We start from the raw sequence: 9,372 nt of genomic DNA, 5'->3' as shown, positions 1-9,372 counted from the left end.
ATAAGGACCAACAGGCCTTCATGCAAGATGGGAAACTTGATAGGGTTCTTGTAGTGGTCACTAAAGTTAGCCCTAAGAGCTGACATGAGATAGAAGGGGAAAGACATCTTCACACCATGGCGGAAATGATTCAAAATAACAAAGTGATGACCATACACCCTGGTATAACGACCATCCAAAGTAGGGTAATTCATAATTACCTTGAGAAGCTTTTGTCAGAAAGACTTAATGACCGCAATGTCATAGTAGCTAGCCGTCTTTTTAACAATTTTGGACCGCTCCGCCTCCTTGGGGAAGTTTTGCACAGCTTGCTCCATATACACTCTGTCTCTGTAATACTTTATACCCTCCATAGATAGCCCAGTGACCTGTGCAATAAAGGCTTCATCAACCAGGACCTTCTGACCATGGAGAACAATCATTCCATCCTTCCAGTTTTGAGCAAAATAGCTCATGACATCTTGATTTCACCCTTGTAGCCTCTCAATGTAGGGAGTGAACCCACCTTTCTCCAAAATTTGCCATAGCTTCTTTTCATTCTTCAATTGCACACAGTTAGGCGGCTCAATTCTTTTTCTCGCACCACCCATTTTATCAAGCTCTCTGTTACACTCTCTGCAAAGAATTTTCAGAGTTAAAGCAAGACTCCAAAAAATGTTTAAAATCACCCACAAAGCATGTGAAATAAATTTTCATCAATTCTCATGTCCTCACTGGTCACCTATCTCAAAACAGAAGGTATTAGTAATTCTAGAAACACTTAAAGTCATTATGGCACAAGTTATCATTAAATTTACTCCCCTGATTTCGCTCGTGGAGCAAATGCATAGCAAATTCCAAATCCAGCCTGTCACCACGGGTCCAACTAAGTTGGGCTTTACACGTCACTCCCCTATTGGCAAGGAAGTCGGCAACCACATTGGCTTGTCTATATACATGGACAATAATGCATCTATCAAAAGTTTTAATAATATCTTTAACCTTTTTCATCCAGATATCAACATTCCAAGCCAGAGTAGATTTGCCCTTAGGTAGTTGATAATGTTCTTTGAGTCCCCCTTGACCCAAACAAGCTTACAGTTGTTTTGTTTAGCAAGTTTTAAAATGTGATAAGCTCCTATGGCTTCTGCAACATTATTAGTATGTTTACCAAGAGGGAGAGCAAACTGTTATTTATACTATTAATACAAATTTAGGGTAGCTGCTAAAAAATAAACAGAAAAATAAATATTTATGGGACCATCAATTCCACAAATAACTCCTTCAAAGGTTGAGCTAATCAGCTGATGAAACTCTGCCTTAAGTAGGTGTCTTTAGGATGGGACCAAAAAATTTCCCTCCCCACTTCACAAATTGTTATTTATACTATTAATACAAATTTAGGGTGGCCGCTAAAAAAAAACAGAAAAATAAATATTTATGGGACTATCAATTCCACAAATAACTCCTTCAAAGGTTGAGCTAATCAGCTGATGGAAGTCTGCCCTAAGTAGGTGTCTTTAGGATGGAACCAAAAAATTAATTTTGCAGTCAAGTGTAATTTATATACAGTTTTTTAAATTCTTGCCAATATTTTTTTAGATTTAGCTTTGATAATTGTAGATTTAGCATTTTTCCTATTACTAAAAAGTAATCAGTTTTTTTTTAATTTTGGAACTTAGAGATTTAAGCTTGTCTATTGTTAAAGAATCTAAGAGATTTCATACTTATAAAAGCTCCTAAAAATTCAAAGCAACATCCCTAAAAATTCAAAGCAACATCCACTGAGATATTTGAAAGAATCCCTTCTATGAAAACCATTATAAAAGCTCCTAAAAATTCAAAGCAACATCCAGTGAGATATTTGAAAGAGTCCCTTCTATGAAAACCATTTCAAGACACAAGAAGATAGAAAAAACCCCATGATTATGCATAAAAAAATAGTTCTAAATTTTAGAAATAAAATAGATAGCAAGCAGGCATATTGTCTACTGATTTACCATGGTACATTAAATTAGATTTCAAGCATATTCTACATATCAATCTGCTGCTACTAAAGTACCAGATGCTCAATGTAGACCATTTAACAAAGGTGAAAATAAAGTATAAATTTTAAGGGCAATACATAAAGATTTACTGCAATGAATTTTTACTTCTACCAAACCATGTGGACATAGAAGCTAAATAGATATGACAATGGTGAATCCTCTGTTATCCAACGATGCCAAAAATAATTTCAATTTCGAAGAATAGAATATAAAAATGAATCATAGAACCAAATATGTGTTAATTTCACTTTTCAAAAAATGGATTGAACCATCACAACTAAAGGTCTCTGCCATGAAAAAATAATAGGCAAATTAATTGATCTCAGACCATATTACAGGCAACTTCATTATTTGGAAGACTGGTAGAACCTTGCCAATAAATCCACCTTCATTCGAAACACAAAGTTTGTTGAATGAGAAAGAACCGTGCTCCCCGCTTTATGATAGACTCCAGTGTAGTTATAATTGTCTCATTCATATGTAGACACCCAACACAATCACAGTTTTAAGACCAAGGAGCAGGGGAACTGGTGCTTACCCTCAAGTTGGAAGATGGATGAAGCAGAAAACCCAAAGCTTCCCAGCTACAATGGAAAGGTATATCTCTATCATTCACTTCTACAAAGTTTCATCAATTTGCAAATAAGAGAACCAGCTACAACCTAGAAAGAGGTTTTCCTGTCTTCGCTTTAAAAGGAAAGTGTATGCACTGTGTATATGAACGATACTCATTTTCAAGATTCTCCACAAAGGAAACAATCGTTTTTATGTCAATTGTGTAAGGATAAGAAGACGACATTCTGTTTATTGTGGGACAATCCTTGCAAACGTATGTGGGCTGCATTCAGTGCATTCTAAGTTTGGGGTTAACTTGAATGAAGCTTATTATCTAAATGGCTCGGTATGAAATGAATATTAGAAGAGAACTATGTTTTTCCAATCGTCATATCCAATAAAAGTCATCAAGATGTTGCAGATTTCTATGAGCAAAACAATTGAACACATGCAGAGTTGCAAATTTATCAGGATGATAAAGTAGTATTAACGGTTAAGAATTTCATTGCATGAGACTTCTGCTAATGCATTTAGTTAAGGAAAAAGGGGGAAACAATCAAATGCAGAGACCAACTCTGGACAGCTTCTTTTATTCTTCTCTTTATTCAATTATTTTTTATTTCCAGAACTACTTCGATTACACTGTTTATCATTTATTATTATGACATTCATCTGTTACATTTCCCCGACTAAAGCAAAACAAGAAGTTGCCACATATGGACGCACTTCACCCCACCTGAAATCACAATCACGTGTGTATATATATTAATATATATATATATATAGATGCCTTTATTTCTCCCTTACTCGCGTGAATGTACCGCACAACGTTACACACATAATGACTGGATTGCTTACATATTGGACACACACAATCAGTTACTCTTAAAAGTTAAAATTACTAATGCGCTTCAACGGCAGAGGAAGTGTCGTCCTTCTTGATGAAATTGTCGATATACTCTTTCCTGAGAAAAAGAGAAGAAACCACAGTAAATTAACAGTCTGGACTTATCTTTGCCATGAATTACAGAGTGTGGTTTTAACAATAATAGAAAACAAAATGCCCACAATTTTCCTTTTAGAATTTGATCAAACTAAAACAAATTAGGTCTCCCAACAATTACCTCACGGGATGTTCATCATAAGGGCGGTTGTATGGAGTCCACACTGGCTCACCTACAAATAACCTCATCGCCTGCCAGAACAAGGGGAAAAGTTAAAACAATATTATTCCAAACACAATGTAAAGATCACTACATAATTTTATCCTCTAATTTTTCAATATACAATTTACATATTTAAAACTAATGTTTATGAGAAACTAAAAACCTCGAAATTGAACACCTAAACTTAACATTGATAATGTAGATACTCTTAAGAATATACCTAATGAGGTGTCCAATATGTCAGTTATCAGCAACAACAGATGCCCCCCAGCGAACAACTTTCAGAGAAGGATGGTTCTTATTTAAAGTAAAAAGTTGTGGGAAAAAAAAAGGAGAAAAAGGGTGAATAGAAATTAAAAAAGCAATGGGCTAAAATAATAAATCAAATATAATTCCTTTATAGCATTAAATATAATGATTGCATTAAACAAGAAAATCAATTTTCTTTTCACTGAAAATCATAAGCAAGCAATCAGATGCACAACATCAAGACACAGGGCACTGCAATAGGCACGAGTTTTTCACAATTCATACAAATTGTTTGAAAGGTACTTTTGAATTAAACTCTGTCACATTGACATTTCAGAATTATAAAAAAAAAGAAGACATGGGACATTCTAATAGACATGAGTATTTTTACAGTTCATTCAATTGATTGAAAGTACTTTCAATTCAGCTGTGCATATTTTTTACATCCACACTCTCCTAATTATTAAACAATATAAATATGAACTATATTAATTGATAAACAAACCCAAACATGGCTACAAAGGAAACCTGTATTGTAGATTGCCAAATGAGAAAACAATTTTTACCAATAATCGAAAAGGAAAACTTGAAATTAAACAACATATTAATTTTAAAACAGGCCTCCTTTCTTATTACCCCATACAGGAAAATGTCACATTTATTTTGAAAAGCTCACTGCAAATTTTCAGAATCACAAACTAAATACTGCATTAAAATTGAAATGTAATGAAAAAATCACGACAGGATAGATTGAGCTTAGTTGTACCTTAGTATAGTTAGCACTGTCCATGGTGAAACGGTGATACATCCCTGCAGGCAAAACAATCAAATCCCCTTGTTTGACCCAAATCCTGATCCACCTATCATTGTGATCCCTCGCATCAAAGTAACCGCTGCCCTCCAACACCAGCCGAATCTCCTCGTCCAGGTGGAGGTGCTCCTCAAAGAAATTCTTGAGCTTCTCCTCATAGTTTGGAAGTTTACCGGGAGAGCACGTGATAGTGTCCTAGAAATGAAAAAAAGAAAAAACAGGCTAGTCACAAACCCTATGTATGGACCATGAGACCATGAGCCATGACTAGGATATAGAGCCCCTACCGTGTAACTGTAACCCCTCTCCTTACGGATCCGCTCTAGCTCTTCACAGGTTTCGTAATTGTCACCCTCCAAGTGCCAGTACAGAACTCCCAAATCTAGAATCGCAAGTCACAAACATTCATTCATCCTCCTAAACAAAGAGAGAGAAGAAAAGAAAAGCAAAGAATATAAAAATACCCGCTAGCTTCTCCAGGGAAACGTATTCCTTCGGTTCACAGTGATGAGGAAGCCGTTGATCTTCATTTTCCTGAATGTCCTTCATGTACCACGCTTCCATTCTGAAGCACAGACAGGTTTTAAACCCCTGATTAGCCTTTGTATTAGGTCAAACAAAACATAATAAGATAAAACCCTAAACAAAACATTTCCCTGACATCAAAGCCACCAAACCTCAATTTAGGCAGGATACCTCAAAAGCCTCCAAATAAACGCAATCTATCTCTCGCTATCCTTCGCACCAAAAGTAATCGAAGATTGTTTCTGGATATCACGGCCCGGGAGCTTCCCTGATTTATACCTCCGTTTGATAAGCAATGTAAATTGCGTATGACACAAAAAAAAATTGACCTTCAAATACTAGGCTAGGGAGTAGATATCGACGGTCAAAAGAAGGAAAACAGTAAATTGTATAAAGCTATAAAATCAACCGTCAATTTTTGACATTTATTAATACACATGATGGTATTCCGACATAGGACCAGGTTCACTGAACCTTACAAATGAAGGAGGGCTGCACCTTGCTTTTTTCATACGCAGAATTCTATCCGATTTAAGAGGCCCGCAAATTTATGACAAATAAAATAATTAAAAATTCAATCCAGCATGGAGTTTATAACTTAAGACAGAAAATTCGAGAAGAAAAATGCATCTACCTCGCTTACCGCGAATCCACAGTCAAAGTTGCCGGGAATTTGTTATCGAGAACCCTGCAAATAATTTAGTCGCCCGTCAATATTGAAAGAGGCCGGCCCTCAAATGATAAATCTGGGTGCTGGATACACAATGGCTGGTTGGTATTTTAAACTTTCATTGTATTTAAAACTTTAAAAATTTATCAAGTCGTAAAATTTAATTATTATATTTTTGTGTAATGATATTTTGATTTTTTTTTTGATAATTTATAGTTGCAATGGTATTATATTAATAATAATAATAATCTTTACAAAAAATTGTAAATGCAGTTCATATATGTTGTCTATAGTCTAATGTTCTATATGGCACTATCAAAATGTTGAGCAACCGCTACTACCATACTACATAGAGTCCCTACTCCTGCCGCCAATAATTAGGCATGATAGACTAACAAAATTCATACTAGCTAGAACAAAATAGGAGAAACTATAGCGCCCTATATGACACTTACAAAGATCTAGCCAGTCGCAACTAAAGCATGGAAATCTAAACAAAACTCCATACTTTCATATCATCAATAGACAAAAAACCAGATTAGGTATTATCTAAGGAAGAGCTCCCAGGCACTAGACCTCATTTCTTATCTTTGCCTTTCACCTTCAGCATGCTCTGATCAACATAGACACAATCCCCATGAGGGGACAGAGGTTGTTTCGCAACACGGCTCGCCTCCCTCTATAACTCACTCTGATTGGTCCTATCGTGTCATTTTTTCATCAAGTGTTGCGAGATCTCCACTGCCTCCTCCTCCTCTTTGAATTTTGTCAATTCAAGGGACTAGGGAACATAACCTTTAGCAATCATATACTCCTTCCACCAATCACCACTCGAAGATGCTTTTTGACCAAGCCACATTTGCAAAAACTTAATATTCCTAGCAATACTTGGCTTTCTTTCTTTAAAGGTTGCCTCATCTTTGACAATGAGGATGGGCCTTTCAAGGATTTGCTACCCAATTTCTCTCGAAACCCTTGTCCCATCTCTAACCATGTAATCTTTAGGGTATGGGGCCTTCATTTCCTCATCGACATTGTCAACTGCCAAATTTAGGTCTTCGGAATCTCTTTCCGAAAGAGGGCACGACATAGTAGGGTAGCTTCAAATTTTCGCAGACCCGTCACTAGGAGGATGGAAACAAACACAACAGGGATGTCCATGTTCACCCAATATCGGTGTTCTATCTCAATAAATTCATCCCCCAAGACTTGCCTCACAACCCTGTTAACCAAGTCATCCTCTGATTCCAGAATCTCCCTCCACCTCTTATCCTTGATGGGCCCAAGGAAAGACATTTGTCAATTCTCCAAGATAAGGTATAGAGTGGACTCCATGAAAACCAGTCGATTCTAAGCAAAAGCAATTTCTTCTAAAAGCTTCTTTCATAAGCTCAAATATAAAGGCTTTTCGCCTAGAGGGACACTGTTTCACAATGATGAGAACAATCTCAAGGTAATCATACACATGTAGTGCCTTTACCAACTTGCCAAATTTAAAGTTTGAGCCCACTTGAGAATCATTTGACGCACTATAAATTTTGATTCATATTGGGAATAATTACCACGTACGCCTCATTTTATGTGAGATTCAAATCAAACCTTGGCAATGGCATATCGAGGTTATGACATGAGAATTAAGTCCACACTATGTGGCATCAGGAGCTAAAGTGGCTGCCACATCATTCATAACTAAATTCTCACCATCTACACCCTGATTGGCTAGTTTGTCTGTTAATCCATTAGCCTCCCGATAAATGTGATTGATTGTGAAGTCTTGGATCGTGTTCATGATTTCAAGAGCTCGATCAAGAATTCCCCTGAGTTTCCAATTGGGAATTTCTCGCATTCAGACAACATTGATAATAATAGTCGAGTCCCCTTCAATTCCACTTTTGAGATGCCTAGTTGCTTACAAAGTAAGAGGCCTTCAATTAGGCCTTGGAATTCAACAAAGTTATTGGTAGCTTTCCCTAAGCAAATAGATTTATAAGCAATGATTTTTTTCTCCCATGAATGAATGATGCAACCCACACTTGACATTCCTCGATTACCTCTAGAGGCTCCATCAAAATTGAACTTATACCATTCATGTGCTTTGGCTTAGTCCATACATAGAGTTTCCTCAATAATTGTTTATCCTCATTGTTTTTGCCGAAAAAGGGGGGAATACTTAGACCTTGCCAGTTCTTCCTCATTAGATTATCCCATTCCGAGAATTTGCAGTCTTTCCTAACATGCTTCAAATTTCTACTGGTTACCACTTCGAATATGGCGACCTCAATCTTGTTGAGGATCCTACCAGCATCTAGCTCTTTATCTTTGAAAATTATTTTGTTCCTCTCTTTCCAAAGCTCCCATATCAAAATTGAGGGACTACTAATCCAAAGATTGCCAAACAGACTTAATTTTTTGATAAATGGCCATCCTTTGAACCACTAAAGAATACTCGAGGGCAATGCAGATGACCATCCTAGCTTGTTGATGAGTTAATCTCAACGATGTTGGGCATAAGGGCAAGTTAGAAGTAAATGATCAAGATATTCTTCTACCTTTTTGCACAAAACACACCATGATGGACCTAAAAAGCCAATTCTCTTAAAGTGATCAAAATTTAGAATTTTTCCTTAGATGGCAGCCCAGGCAAAGGCTCCTGCTTTAGGTAAGCATAGCTTGTCCCAACAAAGAGTTGTGGGAAGGTTATCTCTAATATGCTAGGCCTCATTGTAAACCACGTGGAAACCATCCTTGGAGTTATATTGGCCATCTTTTGATTTAGTCCATATAATCTTACCACAACCTTCTCGGAAGATTAGAATCCTAGAAGAGAGAATATCCTTCAAAATATCCCAATCAACTTGACTTGTATGGGCTGAGAATTATTTCCATCTCCAACCTAGAGGCAAGTGAGAATCATCCAAATCTACATAATAACAAATATTTGAGCCCCGGAGCTGAATGAAGAGATCCTTGAATGCTTTAGTGTCCATCAATTTATCAATTGGGGGCTGTCCTCCCCATGAGTCTTCCCAAAAGAGAGCAAACCTGCCATCGAAAATGTCCCATGACACATGATAGAGAAGCACCTTCCTATTGTTCAAGATGAAGTTCCATTATCTGGATCCTTTCAAGGGGTTTGATACTTTGAAAATCTCTTCCTTATTGCCTGAGTTTACATACTTCCCCTAGATGACTTTTACCCCCTTTGAGATTTGGTTGAGAATAAATTTTCCAAGCAAGCTTCGCTCCCAGAGCCTAATTTTACCAAATCAAATTTTTGATGCCTACACCCCCATCCTGCCTAGATTTGCAAATTTTCTCCCAAGAGATTAAAGCTACTTTTTTCTTTTCTAAGATGCCTTGCCAATAAAA

At 36.7% G+C, this 9,372-nt stretch overlaps 1 protein-coding gene across 4 annotated transcripts; it reads right to left on the bottom strand.

Annotated features, from left to right (window-relative positions):
- Positions 1-3,143: 3,143 nt before the first annotated feature.
- LOC131034099 (acireductone dioxygenase 1) lies at positions 3,144-6,093 on the bottom strand. 4 transcript variants are annotated; one of them, XM_057965474.2, is made up of 7 exons: positions 5,968-6,093; positions 5,486-5,601; positions 5,273-5,373; positions 5,096-5,190; positions 4,764-5,003; positions 3,707-3,777; positions 3,144-3,547 (listed from the first exon to the last, which is right to left on the bottom strand). In XM_057965474.2, exons 3-7 carry the CDS (start codon positions 5,370-5,372, stop codon positions 3,484-3,486), a joined length of 570 nt encoding a protein of 189 aa, XP_057821457.1. In that variant the 5' UTR covers position 5,373; positions 5,486-5,601; positions 5,968-6,093; the 3' UTR covers positions 3,144-3,483. The 4 variants fall into 4 exon arrangements, with proteins under 4 accessions (XP_057821457.1, XP_057821456.1, XP_057821455.1 ...); XM_057965473.2 differs by having other exon boundaries at positions 5,505-5,601; positions 5,968-6,091; XM_057965472.2 differs by having other exon boundaries at positions 5,505-5,601; positions 5,977-6,027.
- Between the last annotated feature and the right edge of the window lie 3,279 nt (positions 6,094-9,372).

This window comes from Cryptomeria japonica, chromosome 10, assembly GCF_030272615.1.
Source record: "Cryptomeria japonica chromosome 10, Sugi_1.0, whole genome shotgun sequence".
Taxonomy (NCBI): domain Eukaryota; kingdom Viridiplantae; phylum Streptophyta; class Pinopsida; order Cupressales; family Cupressaceae; genus Cryptomeria; species Cryptomeria japonica.
This window is presented reverse-complemented; position numbering and strand designations above follow the sequence as displayed.

Bases quoted from the DNA above. Each gene is read 5' to 3' on its own strand.
- LOC131034099 (XM_057965474.2), bottom strand. From the start codon at position 5,372: ATGGAAGCGTGGTACATGAAGGACATTCAGGAAAATGAAGATCAACGG. The intron at 5,004-5,095 runs GTAGGGGCTCTA...TTTCATTTCTAG, and splicing joins AGAGGGGTTACAGTTACACG to GACACTATCACGTGCTCTCC. The intron at 3,548-3,706 runs GTAATTGTTGGG...TCTTTTTCTCAG, and splicing joins TATGATGAACATCCCGTGAG to GAAAGAGTATATCGACAATT.